General features: G+C 40.9%; 2 protein-coding genes across 5 annotated transcripts in view; both read right to left on the reverse strand.

Annotated features, from left to right (window-relative positions):
- Positions 1–195: 195 nt before the first annotated feature.
- ocrl (OCRL inositol polyphosphate-5-phosphatase) lies at positions 196–22,090 on the reverse strand. Of its 4 annotated transcripts, none has more exons than XM_008275835.1 (24): positions 21,641–22,090; positions 20,954–21,033; positions 18,970–19,061; positions 18,525–18,563; positions 18,053–18,166; positions 16,222–16,407; positions 15,815–16,040; positions 15,428–15,601; positions 15,185–15,286; positions 14,980–15,094; positions 14,648–14,764; positions 14,090–14,271; positions 13,666–13,777; positions 13,048–13,157; positions 12,664–12,799; positions 8,889–8,999; positions 8,569–8,734; positions 7,758–7,993; positions 6,986–7,009; positions 5,069–5,188; positions 3,777–3,861; positions 3,316–3,443; positions 3,068–3,179; positions 196–2,390 (listed from the first exon to the last, which is right to left on the reverse strand). In XM_008275835.1, exons 1-24 carry the CDS (start codon positions 21,680–21,682, stop codon positions 2,266–2,268), a joined length of 2,934 nt encoding a protein of 977 aa, XP_008274057.1. In that variant the 5' UTR covers positions 21,683–22,090; the 3' UTR covers positions 196–2,265. The 4 variants fall into 4 exon arrangements, with proteins under 4 accessions (XP_008274057.1, XP_008274039.1, XP_008274031.1 ...); XM_008275817.1 differs by having other exon boundaries at positions 15,428–15,598; positions 15,815–16,064; XM_008275809.1 differs by having other exon boundaries at positions 15,815–16,064; positions 21,641–22,089.
- A 1,461-nt stretch (positions 22,091–23,551) lies between these two features.
- LOC103353040 (protein eva-1 homolog C) overlaps positions 23,552–26,561 on the reverse strand; it is a 6,922-nt gene continuing 3,912 nt past the window's right edge. The window contains exons 4-7 of the mRNA XM_008275797.1: positions 25,965–26,117; positions 25,585–25,728; positions 25,429–25,500; positions 23,552–24,370 (exon numbers count right to left, since the gene is read on the reverse strand). Of these exons, the coding sequence (XP_008274019.1) occupies positions 23,985–24,370; positions 25,429–25,500; positions 25,585–25,728; positions 25,965–26,117 (755 nt within the window). The 3' untranslated portion in view covers positions 23,552–23,984. The remainder of the gene's footprint in view (positions 24,371–25,428; positions 25,501–25,584; positions 25,729–25,964; positions 26,118–26,561) is intronic.

Raw genomic sequence — 26,561 nt, forward strand, 5'->3', positions numbered from 1 at the left:
GATTCAAGGCGGGTTTATATATTCACAGAGAATGAGAATGTAGCACTGAGGTGAAGCAGACTAACTATAGCGTGAACATCAGCCAGTAACGATTTCACGTGTAGCTGAGGCGTGAGCTCCAACATCTACTGTGCAATTGTTTATAAAAATGAGAGGCGGATTTTGAACAAGAAGATGTTGAACCGGAGCACAAAACCAGCTTTATACATAGTTTTATTTCTTTTAAATAAATTAAAAGTACCAAAAATCTGAAGTTGAAAACATGTGTTTCCTTGTGTACCTTTAAATGTACCTTAATTTTATGACAAAACTGAAGACAAAATCACAATGAATCCAACCATTACATCAGTCGGTACAGTGGCATAAGACAACACTAAAAATCAGCGGATTTTGATTACATTGATTTTTCTGTTGAACACGACATGATGAAGGCAGTATTTCTAAAGAAAGTGAATGTCTGTTGGTAAATGGTTCTCCCAAATCTGAATCACCAGGAATTATCCCTTCAGGCTCAAGCTACTTTTTGGCAAAGCTCAGCTTGATAAAGGCCAACAGAAGAACATAGTGTAGTGATGGTAAAAAGGCAGAAGAAATTACAGAAAAAAAGGATCAACTTCAGCCCAACAGACATTTATAGAAGTGCCATGATTGTCAGCATTTTCACGTTACATCGCGCGTTTACATCTCCCAATTTAAAATCTTCTGAGCTCCTGAAGCATCTGAGAAGTAAAACCTCTGGGCTTTTTCCTGGCATGACTACGTTACATGAGATACTAATAGAAAATGAATAGAAATGTGACAGGTAATGCTGACATCTGTTGGGTGAAACTGTTAAAGAGGAAATATTCATTAAACACAGCACAGAAGTTCCTTATTTCAATAACCAAGACATGTTTTGCAACAGTAACTACAGAAAAAAAAAAATCCTCTGTGGCACAAAAGAGAAAGGAGCACAAAGACAGGCTGTATCCCGCAGAGTAATGAGCCATTAAATCTTGCTAAACTTGCACGCAGAAAATGCTGCATCACTTAAAATAAAAGCATTACTCAACTGGATTTACCATGAGGAAAACAATGGCTGTGTCTTGGCATCACACAGGCCTAAAACAATGAATAATGAGCTTTAAGATGTGGCAGAAGTGGAAAAAAAGAGACATGTAAATAAACACAGACATTATCACCTTCATGACAAACTTGACAAATTAATGACACTATCACGGATTCGCACCACCATACACTCACACACCCATGAAACAGGAAAACAATCACTATTTACACCATTTAAGACATCAAGAACCACAGAGGGTGAGTCTCCACTCGATTCCGGTAGACCAGGAAGTTAGTGTGTTAACAGACTTGTTTTGTAACTCAAGAGGAACTGACAAACCAGAGGTAAGGCTCACGGCTGAAGTTACACAAAACCACAGCAAACATTCACAATAAAGAGTTTTCTATAGCAGTGTGATAAAAACTAGTGATGAATACTTCCAATGAAACATTTTAAAACCAATGCAGACCTGAAGATAAACCACTCTGCAGCAGAAACTAAGAACTGTTCAGATGATGCAAACTTAGAAGAAAAAAAAAAGTATAAATAACAGTTAAAATACAATGATGTTACCAAATAATTCTATCTTGATATTGTCTGATCAGCTAAAATGCTGCAAAATGAAAGATTGTCGTGGTTTACCTTAAGCTTAAACATTCTTAGTGATACGTTTCCATAATTATCCCATTTCAAACTATTTATTTCTTTGAACTTATACCTATTCAGTCCAAGTCTTTAAAACAGAAAGTAATTTTCCTTTAGTGTAAGTGAGCCTTTCATTAGCATCTATGAATACCTAGTGTTTTCACATCCACACCACTCACTTTTTGGGGGTTATTTTGGCATGAGCACCAACAAGTGTCAGCTAAGAACGAGGACAACTCTAATCCGGAGGCACAGGTCCATCATGTCATCAGAAAGTGCATAGGCATCAGTTCAAACCTCACCCAAGTGCTTCCACATCTAGCAAGTTGTCGCAATGTGTATGGACTGAAGATATGACACTTGCTTAAAATCATCAAAGTCTGAATGGAAGTCTTGGGTACCTCATATGAGAGTTTGTAAAAGGTAGGGTGCAGAAGAGCTGCACTGGTCTCCAATGGATGACAAAGTACCAAGAGGATCATGTTACGCAGTGTCATACAGGTCCAGGTCCTTTGCAACCAAGAAACTAGGTTGGGAACTCAGGTGGCGCCATAAGGAACTATTGACCTCAGTTAGTCCTCGTCTCCTGCCATGAGGAAACCCAGGACGAAGTCGATGGCTTTCTGTCGGTCGTGCGATGTCTGCCTTCCCACCAAGTTGGGAGGTGGTCGAATAAGAAGGCTGGCAAATAGGGTAGCTGAAAGACATGAACAAGGCACAAAATATATCAAGAAATCTGATTAATTACATAAAGAATGAAGAGTTCTTAACGATCAAGCAAAACACAAGAAAACAAAGTTATATGCTCTCAATAAACAGTGACTATAATATGAGCCATTCAGTAAACATTTATGTCACTATAACCAAAGACTTGTCACATGTCAGGAAATTTAGCACACTGGATACATAAAGATCAGAAGAAAATCAGGGAAAAAAGTAATACTGCCATTTTCCTAAACTAAATCTGTATCTTTCATAATGGTGCTGACACTGAAGACTTGTGGCGGAAACACCATCATCACATTGCCTGTGAACCACCTCATGGGAAGAGGACTTTGAATTCATGGTCACAATTTTATTTAAAAAAAAAAAAAAAAAAAAAAAAAGGTTAATTAGGCAAGAAGCATGTTTTATGCTAATGCTTGGGGGAAAAAAAATCTTCCCATCTTGATCTATAAAAATCCAGAATCAGTCAGGCTGTGGCTCTTATCCTAGTTATGTACATATATATCCCCAAAACAAACAGATATCAACAAACCAATTTACATTGTGCGACACTGCAAAAATTAACACTAATATGTGAAACTTTTAAACAACCCTTTAACAAGTTCTAAGGTATGGTATATGATACGATAGCAGCAGTCTCTTTCTTACCTATGAGGTTGGCTGTTAGATTGTTATTGTGTGAGTGCTTGAGAAGTTCTTTCAGAAAGGCCATTAAGTAGCGGAACACGTTGCGATGAGCCCGGGGCAGCTGGGAGATCAGCTGCATAGCATAAAAGCAGAAACATAAATTAATCAATGCTGAAAATAAATATAGTGCTCATCTGTACAATGATGTGAAATCAACGCCTGATATGCTGTTCATCAGATGCTGCAGTGTAAACAGAAAGAACTGTCACCTGTTTGCAGAGGCGGCTATCATGGGTGGAGTCCAAGCACCGCTGGTAGAGTTCATAACACACCACAGGCTCTGGTAAGGCCTCCAAGAAGATCAACAGAGCCTCCGCTACAGAGTGGTTACAACCAGCTATGTCAACAGTTACGGAAGACCAAACATTTATGGAGTCCAGTGTGGGCATTGCTAACAGATCAGACTTGAAACAAGCACGACAGTGACTACGAGTTTTCCATTCGTTCATGTTTTATTGCCGTTTCTTACTATCTGTCAGCAGGCGGCGAGCAAGCTCACTTAGATTATAACACTTAACACCTTCAACAACATCATTTGTATGTTAACTGAATAAGCTGTTCAGTGTTTCTGTCTGTCTGGTACTTTACGTGCTCTTTGGCATTTGAGTAAATACACAACTGGATGCTAGAAAATCTTGGCTTGTAAGACTTGCAGTATAAAAGAGGATACGGATGGAGTCTGGGATGCTGGTGTCCAGACAGTCGATGATGCTCTGCAGCTCCTCTTGTAGGCCTGGTGTCTGGAACAAGTCCTCCTGGGAGACAAACATGGAACATTTAAACCAGTGCTCACACCTTCTGTGTCTAATTAGTGTCACTATGGTTGTTATTTACTGTGTCATGCACATACAAGTGCTCAGCCCACATGGACTTATAAACCACCACAAAATACCACTGCAGTGGTGATACATATGTTAGACATGAACAGAGCTTAAATTACATCGCAAACGGAGAACTTTGCCCTCTGTCTCTATAAATAAAATCTGCCTCATGACAAGTTTCTTCCTCGAATAATCTGAAGTTTCTTATCATGAGTCACCTTGAAACGGAAATGACATTTTAAGTGTAACCTTACATCATAATTAGAGCAACAAAACTTGAACTTTGCTTCTGGCATCAACTAAATCACATAGAAAACTGTCTGTTCTCTTCAGTGAGACCAGTAAACCTGCTTCCTTTTATTTCAACTAGCAGTCTACCTGAATGTAAATACATGGTAGTGGTTTTTCATCAGACAATATGTTAATAACTAAAGTTAATAATTCAGGTTTGTACCAAACATCCCATAGCAAACATCTGTCTTTGGAAAAGATTGCACAGAACATCATAAATATTACACTGTCATACTGTTAAAAAAAAAAAAAAGTATAAAACAGTATAAAACAATTAAATCATAAAAACTAGTATGTTTTTAACTTACTAAATCTTGGTGCTTTCATGCAAAATATCTAATTTATGCATGTAAACATGTAATTTATTGTTGTCCAGTGAAAACAAAGTATCCCTACATTTTGCAGTTCGTCACTTACAGGATTGACTGTTTCTTCAAAGATGAAAAATTATCCAAGTTCACAAATAAAGGAATTAGTAACTTATCCAAATCAGCTATAAAATGCAGTTTTTGGAAGTGAGCTGACAGTCTAGAGACACATGGTTTTACAGGACAGTGACGCTATATAAGATGGATATTTGGATATGACGATTCCTCACAATAAGACATTATCACGTATGCCAAGGTATTTTCTTTTGTAAAATAGTTTTTTGTCAGTGTCACTCAGCTCTACATTAATATATTAGAGAACAAGCATTCTTACCCCCAAGCATTGTAAACATTTTACATAAAGTGCACAAGTACCGTAACTCTGTTTAAGAAGTTACAACAACCAATCAACTACCTCATTTTCACAGTTCAGCAGTTCTATCACTGCTCGACATTAAACACCCTTCGTTGTGGCTGCTCACCTGATCACAGGACTTGGTAAAGAGGTGGTTGACCAGAATCCAGACTTCCTTGGGGATCTTCAGAGGTTTGTCCTCGGTACTTGCCCCATCCACCATCAGGAAGCTCACCTTTGACTTTTCCTGATTGGAGGAAAATCACAATGAGATTTTATCTTATTCTCTGGATTATTATTTTTTTCCTTATTTGATAATTACAGCTTAAAGTTATCTTAACTCATAACACCATACAGTATGATTCATGCTGCTATAAATACGTGTAACAGAGAATAATACAATGATTGCACATGCAACATCTGATATATTAGTAATAGAGTAGGAGCAGCAGTGATGTCAAAATGATCTCAAAGGTCTGAAAACTTAAAGGGGAGCCATTTTACTGATATGCAGAAGAACTGGATATCACATTCCTTTTGTCTCTGCAAATAGATCACAGAGACTCACAAGAGACTTCCAAAAATAACCTCAGTTACAGAGGCTGTACATAAAGGAGGAGGAAACTGGAGAGGGACTTTAATGGAGGGGAGGATGATGCTAACATGCAGAACTAATGTGATATTGTGTACAATGTTTTAACACACAAGCTTCTACTGTGATCCTTAAGGGTGTTTACAGTGGAGTGAATCTTATAGGAGGGCATTTAAGACCAAGAAAGCTGTAACATGAAATATATCAAATTGCTACACTGTACAGAAATTAGGCCAGATTTATATTCTAAGTGGCTTTCTGATTATTCATGCAGCTATTAACTTTCACTGATCACTAGCAAGTTATAAAAGGAAAGAGGAGATTCGTCATTAGGCTTTATATGAATGTCAAAGCTTAGCTGATCAGACCTCTGTCATTAGCTTTAATCATGTGTGTGAGGAAGCTGTGCAGTGAGGGTGACCTGCTGTGAAATGAGACTTAGTGTTTGTCTAACTTTCACCAGACTGGTGTATTCTCCTTGCCCTCAATGGCCCATGTCAGATTTAATGGGTGACTGATCCACACTCGGAGATTACACCAAGCTAACGAAGGCACGGTCCGGTCTGTGATTGCCTGTGGATTACTAACTGCTGCCCGTGTCGGCTTTCTAAAATGTAAAGCAAGTATGAGTAGGATTCACATTCAGATTCGCTTTTACAGCCACGTTTCACTAATTGAAGCTGCAGTGTTAGCATACCAAATAGCAGCCGAATAAAACTGCTACTTGTTTGAGCTACTCAAACAAATTGCACAGGAAGTTGTTTGATAGTGGGCTACAAATACCGGCTGTTCTAGTAGAAATTAATCTGTGAAATTAATCACTGTGTCAATTATTTATTTATTTTTTTTAATGGCTCGCAGTTTGCCAGAGCTCAACATGACATCCTACAATTGCTTCTTTTGACCAGTCAACACATCAAATGTTAGATTCTTAAGCTGTAAATAACAGTTAATATAGCAAAGGATTATCAGCCCAAATCCAAAATCGATTAATAGTTTGGGCCATAAACTGCCCAGCATAAGTTCCCATGGCCAAAGTTTTCTCCGAACAACGATTTGAAACTGAACATAAAGATAGTTTCAGAAGTCTTCACATGTCAGAGGTTGGACACCGCTAATTTATCTTTCTTTCTTTACTTTTTTTTCAACTGACTAATCAAACTTGTTGCAGCTCTATTTACATAATAAATAGATCATAAATCTGTCTAAAAGTGAACCTGTAAATCTTGTTTGAGCACCACTTCAAAGTTAATGATCAAACCAAGTAATGCATTAAAGAATCTCTTATGTATTCGTCCTACAGCATAACACTTGAACTGCTCTCTCTTTATGACAGGGACAACCGATTCAATGTGTCATAAAGCAGATACTCGATCAAAGGAGTCTTATACTGAAGGTGACATTGACCCTGATGTAAGTGACAGCTGATCAGAATCGATGTTAATATTTTACCTTTTCCATGTAGCTGTCCTCTCCCTGAGCAAGAAGTCAGCCCAGAACCACAGTGAAGAGTTGGAAAGGAATGATCAAGGCAAGGAGAGGCGATGAAGGGAAACAAAAGAAGAAAGAACAAAGTAGATAGAGGTACTATGTATCACAGAATGAGAGAAGTAGATTATGGATAGTTCTTGCATTAATCATTTGATCAAATCACCAGGCCAGTAGGAAAATGAAACAGTTTAAGCAGAAATAAAGGAGTACTGCATGATAGGAAGACTATAATCCAAAGTCAGATCAGATAAGGTCAAATAACATTATGAAAGAAGACAGTGATGATCACGTTAAGACCAGAGGACTCTATTTATAGGAAACAGACTAAAGTGGGTCGAACCTGAGTCAGTCTTTCCTGTTCTTTAGGAGCTCCCTTGCTATGTTTTTGCCACTTCCTTGTTCCCTTGGCCCCTCATGGCCAGAAATATACAGGTTGAGGCATTTCATACTCTCCAAATATAGGCTTTCTCTGTGACTGAGTTTACCCTGAGGGAGAGAACAAGCCCTCACGTGCCCCCACTTCAGTGTCGGGTAGTGAATAGCTCTAAAGTGAGGAACAGTAATCAGGTTACAATCTGAGCTAAACTGATCTGTGCAGAGGAAATTTTATGTTTCACAACAATCAGGTTTGACTAAGTTGGAGGAAAATATGTCTCCGTTCACTAATCCTATCGCTTTTCATTAATTTGAACGCATTTTCTTTTTCATGACTGCTGGACGACCTTTCCCTCACCAGGTCAATGAGTTTGGTGATGGGAATCTCTCTGATGGGCTTCTTCATGCGGCACAGAGTCTCCAGTGAGGTGCCAAAGCAGCTGGGCAGGTATTTGCCAGAGATGGTAATGAAGTAGTCCTTGCCACGGTCCAGATGGAGCACCAGAATGTCTTCTATGGAGTCTTCTCCAGAGTTCAGCAGCGTGACAGAGTCTTTACTGACATACACCTCCAGATAGATCTCCAGGGTCTCATCTGTTCAAGAATATAATGACATGGTTCAGATTATTGCAAGCTAAAGGAACATGATCTTATGAGGAAACATTTTTAAAATGTGCCTCACTTGATCTATTTTCTATTGTATGGGTGGGGCACTAATCATCTAATTTTCCCTACACTTTGCCTTACTATATGTTCCACAAATGAGTGCAGAAAATATCAACAAATATTAGGTGGACGTTAAAAATACTGGGGAAGTAATCCGACAATAAGTTTGTGCTTGTTACTTTTCTACACTGTAAATAGCACAAAACATAAGAAAAATAGGAGCTCTCCAATTTGAAACTCCTTACTTCGAGTGTGAATCCATTAGTTTCCATTTGGACATTAGAATAAGGTGTGATCTTTGACAATACTTAACCTGACACTGGCAAATCTGAGATATTTAACAACACAAAGGAAATCTGACAATATATAACTACTGTATACTATTCCTTTTGTATTTCCTTACAAATAACTACAACACAACATGATCACAGGCCCTACAGTGAGAGGTAATAAGCCTGAGGAAATCAAAAGAAAAGGCTGTTATTAGGATCAAAAGGACTTACTGGGCTCTAAGAATCCATCACTTGGCTCGGCACGCAGCCAAGGCTTGCAATACTGCGAGTCATTGAGTTTGGGGATGAAGGCAAAGTGACAGGGTACCTGCCCGTCATTTGTTATTAGGAAGCGTTCCTTTTGAAGCTGCCGGAATTTTACATTCTCAAATGCAAACTGTAGAGAATGCAAAAAGAAGAAACATGATTCAGTAACTTCAATCAACACATTTAAGGAGATATTAAAACAGGCGAATGTTTTTGACAAAGGCTTTACTGAGTTTCTATCACTGATGACAGAGTCAGTGTGGTAAGTATTTGAGTATTATTACCTCTCTCCTGCTCAGAGATACAGATGGAAGGAAGTCGTTCTCCATTCTATCCATTGCACGAACAATCTCCTCAAACACCTTTTTGTGGCGCTGCTCATCTACCACCTTCACCTGTGTAGGATATGAACAGACACAGATGTCAAAGGGACATACAACTTTCCAGCTCAGGTCACAAGAAGTGGTAAATCGACTGATCAGATGGGCCGGAGCCTTGCCTGACAACATTCACCCCCAAAGCCAAAGAGCCTGACCAGCCAAATGGTGGTATGGAAACAGACGTCTGGGTGAATGTTTATTGCTCTCTCTGCTCTGTACCTAAGAAATCAACATGGACAATTTGGAGAAAGCACAGGAGGATCTTAATGTGCCTTTATTAACTATTATTATCTTATGTTAGTTTAAGTGTTTTTAAATGTGAAAGTAATAATATCCTGGTAAACACCCCAAAAGCTTAATCATAGTTGGATAAGTCCTTCTTGATTTTATCAGCTTGTTACATAATCCGATGAATCGCCACCTTATCGTGGTGGAGGGATTTGAGTGTCCCTGTGATCCTGGGAGCTATATTGTCCAGGGCACTAGCCCCTGGTAGGGTCTCCCAAGGCAAATTGGTTCTGGGGAGGGACCAGACAAAGAGCGATTCAGACGACCCTAATGAAAAACAAAAAAGGACTGCCGCCACCTCGCCCAGAAGAGGGAAACCGAGGCACCCCCCTGGAGCCAGGCCTGGGGGAGGGGAGCTTGCCGGGGAGCGTCTGGTGGCCAAGCCTTGGGGCCCCGTGGGGCTCAGTCGGGCACAGCCCGAAGAAGCTACACGGGGCCACTTCCCAGAGGACCCACCACCCTCAGGGACGAGGATCGGGGACGGGTGCTATGCCCACCAGGTGGTAGGCAGGAGCGGGCATCCTGGCGTACCGCCCCCTGGTGGCGTAAACTAGCTCTTGGGACATGGAATGTCCCCTCACTGGCGGGGAAGGAGCCTGAGCTGGTGCGGGAGGTGGAGCGCTACCGGCTAGATATAGTCGGGCTCACCTCCATGCACAGCAAGGGCTCCGGAACCATACTCCTGGAGAGGGGTTGGACACTCTCCTTTTCCGGAGTTGCTCACGGTGAGAGGCACCGGGCGGGTGTGGGGATACTCACAAGCCCCCGGCTGAGCGCCGCCTTGTTGGAGTTCTCCCCAGAGAACGAGAGGGTCGCCTCTCTGCGACTGCGTGTTGCAGAGGGGAAAACTCTGACTGTTGTTTGTGCTTATGCACCGAACAGCAGTTCAGCGTATTCGGCCTTCTTGGAGTCACTGGGTGGTGTCCTGGAAGGGGTGCCGCCTGGGGACTCCATCGTTCTCCTGGGGGACTTCAATGCTCACGTGGGCAATGACGGTGAAACCTGGAGCGGCGTGATTGGGAGGAACGGCCTGCCTGATCTGAACCCGAGCGGTGTTTTGTTTTTGGACTTCTGTGCTAGCCACGGATTGGCCATAACAAACACCATGTTCGAACATAAGGTTGCTCATAAGTGTACCTGGTACCAGAGTACCTTAGGCCAATGGTCGATGATCGACTTTGTAGTCGTATGTTTTGGACACTCGGGTGAAGAGAGGAGCAGAGCTGTCAACTGATCACCACCTGGTGGTGAGTTGGATCCGATGGCGGGGAAGGCTGCCGGACAGACCTGGTAAACCCAAACGCGTAGTGCGTGTGAACTGGGAACGTCTGACAGAGGCCCCTGTCCTTGGGGTTTTCAATTCCCACCTCCGGAAGAGTTTTTCCTGCATCCCGAGGAAGGTTGGGGACATGGAGTCAGAGTAGTCCGTGTTCAAAGCCTCCATTGCAGAAGCAGCCTTTAGGAGCTGTGGCCAGAAGGTCACTGGTGCCTGTTGCGGCGGCAACCACAAAACCCGCTGGTGGACACCGGCGGTGAGGGAAGCCGTCAGGCTGAAGAAGGAGACCTTTCGGGCCTGGTTGGCTCGGGGGTCTCCTGAAGCAGCAGGCAGGTACCGGCTGGCCAAAAGGGCTGCAGCTGCGGCGGTCGTGGAAGCTAAAACTCGGGTGTGGGAGGAGTTCGGAGAGGCTATGGAGAAGGACTTTCGGTCGGCCCCGAAGAAGTCCGACGCCTCAGAAAGGGGAGGTAGGGATTCTCCCAGGCTGTATACAGTCGGGGAGGAGAACTGCTGACCCAGACTGGGGACCTTGTCGAGCGGTGGAAGGAGCACTTCGAGGAACTCCTGAACCCGGTAAACACGTCCTCTGATGAAGGGGCAGAGCCTCAAGACTCGGGGGCTTCTGCGTCCATATCCGTGGTAGAGGTCGCCGAGGTAGTCAAGAAGCTTCCCGGTGGCAAAGCACCAGGTGTGGATGAGATTCGCCCTGAGATGCTGAAGGCTCTGGACATTGTTGGACTGTCATGGCTGACACGTCTCTTCAATGTCGCGTGGGCATCGGGTACAGTACCTGTGGAGTGGCAGACCAGGGTGGTGGTTCCCATTTTCAAAAAGGGGGACCGGAGAGTTGCTTCTTCAAGCAGGGGAGTTTAAGTATCTCAGGATCTTGTTCACGAGTGATGGGAAAATGGAGCGTGAGATGGACAGGCGGCTCGATGCAGCGTCAGCAGTAATGCGGGCGCTGTACTGGACCGTTGTGGTGAAGAGAGAGCTGAGCCGCAACGCGAAGCTCTCGATTTACCAGTCCATCTACGTCCCAACCCTCACCTATGGTCACAAGCTTTAGGTCGTGACCGAAAGAACGAGATTGCGGATACAAGCGGCCGAAATGAGCTTCCTCTGCAGGGTGGCTGGGCTCAGCCTTAGAGATAGGGTGAGGAGCTCAGACATCCGGAGGGAGCTCGGAGTAGAGCCGCTGCTTCTTCGCGTCGAAAGGAGCCAGTTGAGGTGGTATGGACATCTGGTTCGGATGCCTCCGGGGAGGCTTCCTCTGGAGGTTTTCCGAACACGTCCACCTGGGAGGAGACCCCGGAGGAGACCCCGGGGCAGACCCAGAACCCGCTGGAGGGATTATATCTCTCGGCTGGCCTGGGAACGCTTCGGGATCCCCCAGGCAGAGCTGGAAAGCGTCGCCAGGGGGAGGGAGGTCAGGGACGACCTGCTCCGTCTACTGCCCCCGCGACCCCGGATAAGCGGAAGACAATGGATGGATGGATGGATGGACAGTTTAATCTGCTGCTTTCGGAGAAAAGGCTTTTCAAGCCTCCAGGCCACACTTCTGATCGACATTCAGTTTCTCACTCTCAGGGTCTCATTCTAAATTTTCATCGTTTGTATTTTATGTTTTATGTTTGTTGTTATTTGTTTGTTGCAGTTAGCCATAAATGTATACAGTTGTTTCTTGTGTTTTCTATATCTTACTTTCAGTCACTTTTCATATCCGATCTTTATAGCTACCTAAGCTCAAATTTAATTCCCTGACATTATAAAACACTCTTGACTGATCACCAAGAGTAAACAGTTTATTAGAATTATTGTGCTGACTCTGAGATTATATCGGTGGACGAATAATTTATAGGTTGCTTTTGATCATTTGAAGTGATGCAATAATTTGCTTAATGGTAGAGATAAGTCTAACTTATTTCCCCCCTACACCTGTTATCCAAACACACATATCACAACACTCATTAACTTACTACAAGACTACAAGTCTATTTACTACTTTTCTACAGATATCAAAATGTATTCTTTCTGTGAAAGTGACACAGGCTGCTAAAATTAATAGCATTTCTCCACTCGGGGTATTTTATTTGATTTGACCACACAGATTCTCACCCCTATATCGAAGAGGGAGCTGACAGGCTTGTGGTCACTAGTTTTCAGCTCCATGTGACTTCGGTATTTTAGCTGCTGGACATTGTTGCCCCTCCACAGGATTCTGTCACACCAAGCAGGGACACGGCACTTCCCACTGCAGGAAACAGCCACAGTTTAAAGAGCAAAGTCAGAGATTTGATATCATACAATAACACAGTACTGCTGATTCTGTGTTCATGTAACAATTAGGTGGAAAACATTTTCACACAAGCAAAATTTTATCAGGATAACAAAGCTGAAAACTGAAACTGTGGTAAACTTGGCAATAGCAATACAAATTCTTGAGTAAGTTTGTGTATTCATTTGTTGAAAGAAAGATTCTGCACAAGAGCATGGTTTTACCTTGAGTCCCATCGATCTGTTTTGGGGTCATACTTGTACGTGGGAATGAAGTTAATGTCTCCTTCCATGAAGTCTGTGAAGGCTCGCTTTGTCTGCCTCTGAATATTCAGCTGCACATTTGAAGTGAAAACATGGTCAATCATTATTTGGTCAAAGTGGCAAAACAGATTTTATAATTATTATCACAATCAATTCATTAATTTAACACTTCATTGCATGTGGAAATCCTAAAAACATGTAACAATTACTTATGTTCTAGCTCCTCCTATTTATTTCTCTAAATTATATTTATTAAGAACTATTTTGTGTTTCAATTTCGCTAGAATTTACTGTCAAGTCCACATCCAACAGTTGCAATCTCAAGTGCAGTCAATTTCTACAAAGCACTTACGAGGCATATTTTACTTATGACTACCGTACATAGGCACAAAATATGTTTTATGTCAGAGTGAGTTCACATACAATTCATCGTTATTCAAGCAATGCTTTTTTGAAAATAAAAAAGGGATAACTTTAGCTAAACAGAAGTTGTGATGGGGCCATAAACTGTACCTACTAATACCAGATGGTGGTAAGTTTTCTCTCAGCTGTTGGTTATCAGTACACAAGCTCATTTACCTGATCAACCTCCTGGAGCTTCTTGAGCTCATTCTGAGCAATAAGTTGTTTCACTTCAGAAGCATCATACATAAACAGACGATAGTTTAAGTCTCCGAGCCAGATTACTACACTGAAACACACACAGGAAAAGGAGAAAGCTTTCAACAACCGAAGAACAGCAGCATCTTTATAGTGAATGTGATTATTCTCACAAAAACAAAAAGCAAGTCAAAGAGATTCATTGTGTTTGGCACATGTGCCAAGAAAGATAATGAAGTTCTTATGTCATGATACTGTATAAAGCCTAGTATTGCAGAAAACAGGAAATGTTGGTAGGCAACATGAACAAAACAGAATGGATTAAAAAAAGATTCACATTGGTGAAGAGAGTCCCCAGCTGATGATACAAACCAAGCCCGACATTAATGATTGAGGAACTCACTCGTGCTTGACGATACTGAGAGGTGGGTGCTCCAGTAAGTGGAAGGTCATGCGGGCACATATGTCCTTATAGTCCTGATTGCGGCGCTCAAAGTCTTCCACATGTGCTGCTAGATGGGAGTTGACAATGCAGAAGCTTGTGTTGTGAAAAACAAACCTCACCGCTACACCTCCTTTGTTTCCCTGAAACATAAATTAAACAGGCACTTAATTCAAACAAGAAAATACATGCAAGGACAAGATCAATGCAAACTGCAAATCACATGTTTATTATCTATTTAATTCAAACAGAGGTCCACTATAATGTCATGTTAGTTAAAAACGTAAAAGAACATAGTTACTGAAGTTAAGTTTATTAGTGAAAGGGATATTTCACAGTTTCAGTACAATGTAGTTAAAAGCATAGAATCACAGTAGGAAACAATCAAATAGTATTTGGTAAAGCTCTGGGCTCATACATTTTTATGAAGATTTCTTAATGCTGTACTGAATATTTTATACATTTCTAATGATCTAATGAATATTTGATTATTGTGTAGTTTGTGTTGTTTGAACAAACCATTTTTCCCATGATGCCCGTCCCCACATGCTCCGCAGCCACTTCTTTTATGTGATTCTTGTGTATCTTTTTGACAAAGACGACGAGCATCATCCCAACTAGTCGTATGATCCGAACCTGCACACATAAAAACTTACTTATACAAGTGTATTCATCAATATTACAGGTCCTTATACGTTGGAATGGTTCTGCTCTTTCCATTGTGCTTTTCAGAGTTGTGTATTACCATTGAATTGTGTCTTTAAACAATATCCTCAATATTAGTTTTACATACACAACCTTGTACTTTCCACTTGTTGGCCAACACGCCCAACTCATCTTTCCCAACTCACCTTCTTGTATTTGGCCTTTGAATGCAAGCTCCTCTCCACAGCTTCTACCCACAGCTGCTCCTTCGATGAGTCCATGTAGAAGAAAGCTTCAGTGCTCAGGTCCAGTTCTTGAAAACTAGAATCATAAACCAAGTCATCACATTAGATGGTTTTCAAGCATGAGGCAACATGTTTGAAAAGTTCTGAATGATTACTTTTTACTGACCCAAGAGCATAAATATCAGGAGGTTCAGAGTCACAGCAGAGCCATGATTCAAGGCTGCTGTCTGGAGACTGGCCGTTTACGTTCCATGTACCTGTGAAAAACCTATGAAACAACATATAGTGTATGGTGAGTGGCGGCTGTAACGGCACTCTTTAGCTTTTTATAAAATCATACTTTTTCATGCATTCCAAGTAATCAAAACAACAAAACTTTAGATAGACAGAATTAAGATGCTTCTCTTACTTGAAGGGCCGGATGTCCACATACTCATTCTCCTTCTTCCCCAAGCGGTGTTTGATGAGGTATTCTCTTTGTCCTGCCTGGCTGGAAAACATGGCCTGTCTCATGCTGTTGGTTGTGGGGCTGTCACACCAAGACGTTGGCCTGTCCACGCGGTCAAACCCTGACCTAAAACTACTAGAATGAAAAAAACAAGAAATTATTTAATACCAGAAATATTACTGACAGATTCCACATTAGGATACTGAGCCTCCTGGACATCAGTTGATAAATGAAAGTTGTTTTAGTGTATCCATCCATCCATCCATTATCTATACACCACTTAATCCTCACTAGGGTAGTAGACTCCAGTGCTTTTAGTAAGCCAGACATAATAAGAGGCCAACTTACTCTGGCTTGGAGCTACTGATTAAGGAGTTGTCTTTGGCCTGTAAGGGGACAGGTCTGTCTTTAGGGACTGGTGCAGGAGGCAGAGGATTGGATGGAGTGAAGGAGGCTTTGCGAGGAGGTAGAGGAGGAACTGGTGGAGGCTCCCGAGAGGCAACCAGACGATTCTGGTGGTTCTTCTTTTCTTCCACTTTGAGAGCGTGGTTGAAGTTGTCCTCAAAGCCGAAGTCTGAAGCGAGTGATTGAACTGGATCTTTAGAAACAGTAAGTTAAAAAAGAGGATTCAATCTATTTGAAACAGAACTAATTTGAAAAGATAATGAATAGAGTTATGTTTAAGACTTTATTTTCACATCAGCTATCATTACACATCTTTTTTTTACTGTAAACACAATGGATCTGTATGTTACCTGCATTATTCTGATTTCTTGAAGTGCTGTTGTTGAGGTTAGGAGGCAGTGCACTGGTAGATTTGGGTAGGCTGACTCCGGCGTTCGCTGTCTTGGTTGCTCTTTGTGGTGGGATGGGGACTGGACCTCTCTGGGCTGATGGTGCAAGGGGCTCCATTGCTTTGGGTTGGGTGGGTTTGGATTCAACTGAAAACAAAAATCACATGTCATTATCAGAGTGCAGCACAGAATGATCAACATAACTTTGCTCAATTTGTGTGTAATTTATGGCAATTATCATAAGCTATGAAAAAGTAATGCAAAACTAATCAATGAACATGCGCCAGCTTGCTCAGGAAAAATGCCAGTGTAAGGTTATACTAGCTTTAAATTATAAGTAAAAACACAAATTTACATACAGTTTCAACAAGCCTCAGTAAATATAAATAGAACACAGACAAAAATGATATAACACTCAAAAGAATAATGTTGTTATTACAGGATGTAGAAGATACCATCAAAAATGTGGCTTGTGATAAGACTGAACAGACTCACACAGTTCTACTTGTACTGCTGCTACAACAGGATGTTATAAGCATTAACTAGCAACAGCAAACGGTACTAGCAGTTGCCAAACTGGACGAACAGGTTCCAAGCAGAGAAATTTTTGTTTTTTTTAATGTGTCATCACTCCCGGAAGTTGGTTGCTGAGCTGACATTCAAAAACCTCACTTTGAGGCAACCCAAATTAGAAGCAAAATAGAAATACTGACCTTTGTTTTTGTGCGAGTAAACTGTTTACCTATAACTAACTAGGCTGGTTAACGTTTATATGGTACCCTGAATATTTTTATAATTCAAAGAAAAAAGCACAAACACACACACACAGGCACTGCAGCAGTAGCTTACACATCTCCATCATAAATTGACTAAAGTCAGTGACCTAATCATGGCACATAACTGCAAAAACAATCATCTTACTGTCCCCCACCAAAAGGTTAGCAGGAGTTAAACAACAGCATGCATATTGAAGCTCTATACATCAGGTTTCCTAAAAGCAGTGCTTGACACTCCTATTTGCCAATGCCAGTTACGATGTCAATAAAATTGTGACAAACCGCAGATGTTGTGCAGGAGTGTTTTATTTCCTTAGTTCTTGTAACACTCAGTGTGGTGCAAACCAGCAAGAGCATAAGGTATTTAAGTCAGTTGAAACAAAGTGGAAACACACCACACTCCTGTAATATATAATTTCTTATGTTCCTATGACAACTTTGAATGCCGGCATCTTTAATGCTGACAGTGAATCATCCTCCATTCCAGCCTGCCACAATAAAACATTTTCTTATGCCACTGCTTGAATATAATCAATACACAAATAACAACATGTAGTATTTAAAAGCAAAATCCTTGCCCAGTATATCTTATGTTATTTCCTTTCCTCAGCTAACTTCAAATGCTCTCAAAAGAAACACATTCTAGTTTGCATTCATTTTGTCATGGTGTGTTGCTCCTTGCACTTACTGCCAGTTATACCTTTAAATTTTACGCTAAAAATTTAAGTGGAAATATTCAGTTACAAAGCTACAACATAAATTTAAGAGTAAAATCACAATGATGTAAGCTTTAATCCGTTCTGGCTGCATTCACAAAGGTGGGCTGGCACCCTTATAGGCAGATCTGATTTCAAAAATGGCAGCCAAAGGAGTCTTTCCACTAATGTGTGTGTGGCAAGAATACACAGGAAATCAGGAAGAGGTGTAATCCACCCTTAGTAAATAAATGTTAGATGAGTGATTAAATAATTCATCATCCCACTGCTTTAGACTACAGACAGACAATGAAGTCTTACCTTGTTGCTGCGCACTTTTCACCTGGGCAAAGAAAGTCTGAGTCCGATCATCATCCTGGAGTTCCAACAACAGCTCGGGGGCTTTTTCTCCTTTGATTCGTATCCTAACACAGGCTTGAGAAAGGAAAAGATAACACACACACACACACACACACACACATGTTGGACACCATTAGACTTTGCAAACACATTAGAAATGCAGACTGTCCAGGAAACAAAGTAAAGTGATTTAACAGCGAACCAATTCAGCATTCTTGCACAAAGCCCTGGCAACTCATGACCACAGTTTGCTACTAAATAAAGACATTTAGCTGCAGGCATGCTCTAAAAATGTAGTAAGGCTGGATAGGACCTGTGGAGCAGTGAGTGCCAGCTAAAGTCTTTAGACTGTCTTATATAACTTACACATAATTTACACATATCTATGCAAAAACGATGATATTTAACTTGAGGAGAGGTAAAGAGTACTTACAATCTACTGAGAAATCAATAAGAAGAGCTTCTTCAGCTTCTGAAAAAAAACAGGAAAAGGGCGTAAACAGTGCAGTTCAAAGGTCTGTAGTTGGAGCAACTCAGTGGTGTTGTAGACTATTTTAACAGGCAGTGGTCTTTTGTTGTTTTTTAAATTTTCTCTTTCATGGTAACGGAAAAGCTCCCTGGACTTTGACTTCTTCACTACTGCCATAACCCTGAGTAAACAGCAACACTGCTATGCATTAAGAATGTGAGGTCCGACTGCCACAGGCTGCATCTATTGAACAGGAATCACAAACATCTAACACATGAACACAAAGAATTCAGTTAAAGTTTGTAGCAGTTGGTGGCATAAAATTCCCTCATCATTTGAATATACATAAACACAAATACAACACAAAACAGGTAAAACTATGATGTAGAGAACAAACAAAGTCACATACCTCGCACAATTTCAAAATGATCGTTGATGGGTATGGACAACTGAGCCACTGGACGAGACACAACAGCATCAGGGGTGGCCAAAACACCCAATCTGGATGAGAACAGCACAGGGTCCCACTTAACACCAGCTGATAACTTTACATATTATTTAAGCTTATCAATAAAAATAATCAAAAACACACTGCATATATACAGACAAGCTGCAGCAATTTCTTTTTTCTCCTAACAGCCATTCTCTTGCACTTAAAGTTTGTTTTCATGCACTGCATTCAGTATGAAAATATTAGAGTATCTGAACATTTGAGATGTACTATTGGGCAGATGTACTATTAGGATTAGATCATTATTACTGAGTGATTAAAGCAAAAATGTAAGATTCTCAAAGAAAATCTAAAGCACATGCACACATGCAGATCTTTCCTTTAATTTAATTTGCAGTTGTTTTAGCTGAACAAGCAAACAATGACAAAAGCAAGCATTGTGCTTCATCAAGTTTTGTTAACAAAACGTCACTGTAGCAACATGAAGCATATTAAGTGGAGCTAAGCTTTGTGTCTCTAAGTAGTCAACATACAGCTTCAATTGTGGGATGTGGGTTAATGTAGGCGGGGTCATGTTTCACTTTCTCACAATGGCTGACTAACAGCTGAGGTCAAAGCAGCACTCTGGGCACTGCCCACGCTTCCCCTCCACTTCACAATAAGTCTGATAACGGGTGAGGAGAGGGAAATGATTCAGGCCTGCGGGACTACATGTGTCAGAGGCACTTGTGGCTCTCTGATATGAGCAAGGAAACCTCTGAAATGAAAAGCTACATGACTTCTAACAATGGAGAACATCTCCTTCTCAAGGGGATAGATGAAACAACACAAACACAGCAATAAAACGCTATCACCAACTAGTTTCTCTCCCAACCATTTTTCCTTGTCAGGACTGCTCCTCAGTTTAATACTTGAGGTTTTAACACAATTAGCTGATCTGGCTTGTGTTACCATGTGAGCCTCATTACAGTCCAGGACGAAGTGAAGGCAGAATTCTTTCACGTAATCTGCAGTGAGCTGGCTGTTGGTCAGACTAACTGCTTTCTAGCGCAAGCTACACTTATGATTTGACATACCCTCTCCTATCACCAGCAACATCCCCTTACAACCGCAAACACGGGTCAGGTTGTGTGCATGTGAATTCCAACTAAATCTCAGCAAATCTGACTGTAAAGCAGGGTTGCATGACTATAGAGAGCATGTTCTACCTGCTGGAGGACCTGTGGTGTTCAAATCACCACAGCTCCATGGACAACACTGTCGTGTAGTGTCCTTTCTGACCTCTGAGGAGGAGGTCAATGAAGAGTCACTGATACCTGCAGCAACCGACTTTGGTAAGTTGGGCTGGCCTGACACTGAAAATTTGTTTCAGGTTCTCAGATATTCTGCCCCCTTCACCTGAAAAATCCCAACTCTTGACAATATTTACTCATGTCTGACTTAGTCACAGAATTTATAACACTTTTTTATTTGATATGACAAGACTACCAACCCTAAAACAAGATAAGCAAACTTCACTTTCTGCACCATCTCATGTATTGGCCAGTGTGAGGGCATCATGGGACACACCCTTCTGACGTAACCGGCTGCATTTTTAAGCATACTGATAGCAGTTCATGTGCATGTTAAAAGCCATACTTAGTTCACAAAGCAGCACAGATATTCCGTGCATGTTAATGGATGACAGCAAAAGATATAAAACAGCTACCAAGTTCAAAGACCTGCCCACAAAAGCTGGTCAGACACTTAAGAAACACCACCACCCAGAGTCTACCCTTTATTAAAGACAGCTGTCGAAAACGTGGATTTCATCAGAATACAGCAAAAGCTAAAGAGAGTAGATGCTGCAGAGACATACACACAGTCTGTGCCATCTCTCTACGTTTACCTACTGCCTGACACAAGAACACATGTTTTCAGTCATTACATCTCTGATACTTACACAAACTCTCCACTGCGCTCAATTAGTGACAGTAGTCTGGGCTCCTTCTGGCCAGACCTCAGCTCCTGACCTCTTACAGTGTGAGCAGCACAATCAAGGAATTATTGTGACTGAGGATGAGAAAGGCGCTTGGACATCACAACTACGAGAAGCTGTAATTTTACTCCAAGGCAGACAGAGCCTCGCTGTCAATGTTAAACCGTGTTGATAGACTGAAGACAATCAGAGGCGATGATCTCTATTAGGAGAGGCCGTGCTCATTGAAAATTAGAAGGCAAATTAATGCGGCAGATGACAAGTCATAAGGCAGTGAAAGAAGAGAGAAAGAAGCAGTTCAGTGGCTGAGTTTACTGTTGACAGCCAACGCAGCCAACTCAAACTGAAGCATGGCTAACGTCATTCTGTTAAACAAGGGAGTTTATTAATGTTAGTTAGGTGCGACTGGTCACAAATATGCTTCATTAGTGGGTGAACTGGAAACGGCTGTAGCTATATAATAACATGATAATTAAACTCTTACGAGTTAACCAGCTAGCCACTAAAATGCAGTTAACATTTATGTGTCTTGTTATATTAAGTTAGCCGAAATGCTAACAGACGTTACCTGAGATTCCATTGAAAGCTAACATTAGCCACCTAGCTAAGGCAAACTAAAAGAAGATCCAAAACATAATTCAAAAAGGATATTGCCAAGCATTCCTCGTCGCATATCCCCAAAGAGGACTCCATTCTTACCAAGATAACATAAATATCAGTTTATCATTGGCTAGCAGACTTTATGTTGCTTCGGTCCAGACGCTGTGGCCAGAGAAAGTTAAATCCCCACCCGGTGCTGCGGCGGCCTGCTTCCGGGCAGCTGGGCAGCCGTCGGATGCTAATGCTAACCGCTCGTTAGCCAGCTGTTGTTGTTGTTCCTGGAAGGTGTCACAAATCTTTAGCAGAGCCCGGGAGTAAAAAATGCCGCGGTTGGTGTCCACCTCTCTGTCAGAAACCTGGAAATATCCGCCGTTTGTCGTGTCCTGCTCGGTGTCAGGGAGCAAGCTGCCCGGACCACATAACGTTAGCAGGCAGTTAGTGGCAGATTTAGCTAGTTACGGTACAGCAGAGAGTTAGCTGTGTGGACTCCCTCCTCCGTCTGCCTCCCTCTGCTCAGTTATTAGACGACTCGGCTTCATCGTCTTGGATTTTAACTGCAGAAGGCGACTATTATGAGGTATGTAACGCCATCTTCTGCCTTGGAGTGAGAACCAGAGAGTAACTGCAGCCACCCTGACAAAAAATGGAAGGAAACGTGCTTCATCATGAGGTAAACATGCAAATATCTTCACATCAAACTTACACTTAAGCTTCACCTCATCGTCTTTGGGGCTTTTCTAGGATTACCAAGAGATGCTACCCAAACAAAATTACTATATTTGCTGAAAACTGTCCTTAACTAATTTGTTCCAATAAATTACATTATTAATACAGATGCATGAAAGCCTAAAATGTGTCACATGATAAATCTGAAGGATTGTAAGAAAATTATTGGGAAAAGAAATCAAATTAAATGAAAGGACCTGGTTTGTAAGTACCATAAAATGGGAATAATCGTGATATTGTATCTTTAAATGCACTTTAGGTACATACCACCAATGCAGATTTGCAAATAATCTTTATAATAAAAAAATATAGCCTTAGATGATGTTCTAAAATATCTTCAAAACACAACCTAGGACATAAAACTTTTGAGTTTGTGCCTCATTTAGTTTAGCTTTTTCTTACATTTGCAGTACAATAGGTAACTGTAACAGCAGGCTATAATTATTATAGATAGATAGATAGATAGATAGATAGATAGATAGATAGATAGATAGATAGATAGATACTGCTGGATTACACTCATATGTCCCTGTGACATGACTGTAAGTAGGTCTGTACTGTACTAATGTATCATCCAGGAAGAGATGAAATGCTTTCTAGTCCACTTTGATTGCGTCTCCTGTAGTGCTTTAGTATTTTTAACCACTCAGAAAGTATTTATTAAACATTAACCAAAGGCATCGCTGTACTCAGACCACAATCCTCACCAGGCAAATGCAATTTTTATTGCTAAGAATAACTTAGATTGCATTCTGTATTGGCAAGACAAGGTAAGTTTATTGGTGGAGCGGATTTCTACAACCACGTAATTCAAAGTACTTTACATGAAACATAAAAACAAAATAAATAATAGAAAATGCATCAAGACAAAGTGTAAAAGATGCATAAATCATTATTCAAAAAAAGAGATTTCAACACAATTTTTAAAAAAGAAGTTTTATCCATCCATATACACACCGCTTAATCCTCATTAGGGTCGCGGGGGGGGCTGGAGTCTATCCCAGCCGACTTAGGGCGAAGGCAGGGAAGACGTTTTATACGGAATTTTTAAAAAAGTGAGATAGAACTTAACCGCTTAAGACCCGAGCTCTTGTTCTGAGAATAAAAAATATAAAGAAAATAAAAATATAGTTAAAAATAGATTTTTTTTAAATGTTTTTTTTATATAAAAATCTAAAAGTCTAAAAAAAACAATAATAATAAAATAATAATAATAAAAAATAAAAAGAATAAATGCACTACTGTGGTAATATAACCCAAAATGTGAGGTCCACACATGTGGAGTGCAGCTTAGATATTCAAAGGCTTGGATTTGTATCTATAATAGGTCTTCAGTCTCGATTTTAAAGTACACTCATCTCAACATTTTTACATCCAACCACACCGAATCGAAGCAAAATACTGGTAACCTAACTGAAGCTGAATCGTTGGCCCAATACCCCGTTATTTCATAAAATATAATCACATTTAAAATGAAATAAAACAACCAATTGTCAGATGTTAATCTCAAGCATTTCACTAGACTCACTCCACCATAGGTGACACAGTTAAGGAGACACAATTCCATTTAAAATAAAAGTAACATCTGTGCGATTTTGGTCAGTAACTTGTATTTTAATAATGCAAAAGGATGCTTTAGTAGCAGCTTCTCTAACACGTGTGACTTCTCTCAGTTGTTGTAGGTCTTAATCTTGTGAATGGCATAAGGGCTGGAGTCCCGGTGTGGCCAAATGTCTCCGTTGGACAGATCCCTTGTCTGGTCGACCTCACGATCAACCATCTCAACCGTCAAAGTTGAAGGACTGAAGACGTCCGTGGTGCGGTAGGACTGTGTGAGGCGACGGAAGGACGACGTGTCCGAGAGTTCTTCATCAAAGAGGTCGTCCATGAGCTCCTTGCGCTGCCGGCGAGATGCTTTCAGCTCATCGTTCAGATCAGAAACTAGATCTTTAACATCTCTCACTATTGTGGAGCGAAGGCCAAACAGGCAGAGCAGGAACACCAGACCAGCACAAATACCGGAGACAAAGTACAGAGCCACTCGCTCCGGCAGATCTAGAAGGGGAAACAAAATTTTAATGTGCTTTCATAAGACAGCAAATTCACAGTTGCCCTTGTCGTCCTGTAAAATATCTTCTGGTAATACGGTGCCTGCCGGTGCTTTTACTTGCGTCACTCTACATCACTGTTGACAATTTACCAAAAATTGCAGCGTCATCATTTCAAAAGTCTAAAAATATCAATTCTTTTATTTTATACTGACTATTGCTTGTGTTTTCAACCAGCACACAAACACACCATCCAGGAAAACTTTTAGAAGCAGCAATCCAACGCTATCTATCTTTATCGTCCTATAATAATTTAACTTTGAAAAAAAAAAAAAAAAAAAAGATAATTACATGTTTACTGGTTGATTATGTGCCTTTTTCAGCTTTGGCGTGTGTGTAAGTTAATATTTATGTGCTATAATAAACTAAAAGGGCAGAAATAAATGACTGAAATTAGGGAAAAAACATAACAATATAGAAAAACATGTCATGCTTTGGAAAGTGGTCTGCAGCAATTCAGAATATTCCAAATTCCATAAAAAAATAAAATAAAATTTAAAAAAGATACGTTTGTAATATGCTCAGTTTGTGCACAAAAACACAACAAGAACAGCTCCTCAGAAATACAAATCACTAAGATTGTGTTCATCTGACTGCTGCTTAACTATGATGTACTTTAATTAAATGTATTTTTAAATGTAATTTAGCATATTAAAATGTTTTTTCATTTTTTTCTATTTAACACCTCCCCTACAATGTTTCTGTTTGCTACTTCTGAGATGTTCTTTTACTGCTGCTGTCAGCATGCTAAAACACCCCCTTCTCCCTTTAAATACAACAATAATGAGAAATGTACATGCTTCTCTAGCCTGACGTCTGCAGGCATTAGTGCACGTACCCAATATTTTTTCAAAGATCTCCAGAGAGTTGGTTAAGAGCACGTTTTGAGGCCTGTAGGTGGGGCCAGTGTACCATCCACCTGCAGGTGAGAGGGGTCTGGGCTCAGACACCAGTCAAAGTCTGCTGCATGCTACAAAACCTGCCAATATTTGATGTCACCCTCACCGTGTGTGTAGTCTGAGATCATGAAAGGGTCTGTTGACCCTCGACCCACATCTTCCAGAAGATAGCGGGGCACTAAAGAGGAAATGAGAAGTTGTTATATTAGGCAGAGAACTAGATCGCCTCTGTCACAACAGTAACATCTGGCTTGTTATTTACCACAAGTGAAGGACACTCGCAGGTGCTTCCTGGTGCCGGGGAAACAAGGGTCCCCAAAGGTTATTGTATCCGCCAATACTGAACAGTTTGCTCTGCCGTGACACCTGCGTGACACCTTCCTCAGAGCCGAAGGAGACAAACACTCTGGAAGGATTAGCATGAATGAAATAAGCAATTATGTTGCAGGAATCACTATAATTTACCTCTGATCAAAAAAAGTGGCTTTACTACAATTAGGCACAAGATCATTCATTGTTTTGACGCATTTTTCAAGATTTATAAATGTATACTAATAAATAAATGATGCTCCATCGTGTCTCTGCCAGACATTTGTTCCACTGTTTTGCCACTAGATGACACATGAACGCAATGTTTCAGACCCATGTCGGCGCGCGATCCGGGTTCCTGAGGACAGTGCGGGCTGCCGTGCAGCAGGTGTCCAAACGTGGCAGAGTAGATGGCAAGGACAGTCTCATTTTTACACATCAGCCTCAGACGCTCGTTTTCACACACCAGTCGTGTGCGGTGATGCTCTGAAAGACAAGTGACAAGACTCCAAGATGATGCAAAAAAGCATTTTGTTGAACATCTACAACATCTACTATGTTTTTGCATGTTTAGAAATAACATGTTTCGTGTTTCCTCACTGGCAGCCTGGTTTCTATTTGTTTCCATGCATCTAATAGTTGGAAAGGTAATCCAAAACCGTGTACATCTTGTCTACTTGCATTGCAGCCAATCTTGATATCATTGTATAATACACGTGTGTGTCTCTATAAGATGTGCACAGTTTCACCTGCAAGTAAAATAGAGATGATGTTAAAGGATAGGTTCATAGTTTTTCCTTCTTAAAACAACACTCACATGTCTATCTGCACATTGACACTGTCCCTGCTTTTGTAAATATTCCTCCTGTTCATTCTATCTATTACAAGACACATACATAGTCAAAGCTACTTAAGTCACTGTTTAAGCCA

This window comes from Stegastes partitus, unplaced genomic scaffold (assembly GCF_000690725.1).
Source record: "Stegastes partitus isolate 25-593 unplaced genomic scaffold, Stegastes_partitus-1.0.2 Scaffold2, whole genome shotgun sequence".
Lineage (NCBI taxonomy): Eukaryota > Metazoa > Chordata > Actinopteri > Pomacentridae > Stegastes > Stegastes partitus.

Excerpts from the sequence above, each read along its gene's own strand:
- ocrl (XM_008275809.1), bottom strand. The coding sequence starts at position 21,682 with ATGGAGTCCTCTTTGGGGATATGCGACGAGGAATGCTTGGCA. Across the intron at positions 15,602-15,814 it reads ATCAGTAGCTCCAAGCCAGA|TAGTTTTAGGTCAGGGTTTG; the intron begins GTAAGTTGGCCT and ends TTTTCATTCTAG. Across the intron at positions 14,765-14,979 it reads CAAAGGCCAAATACAAGAAG|GTTCGGATCATACGACTAGT; the intron begins GTGAGTTGGGAA and ends TTATGTGTGCAG.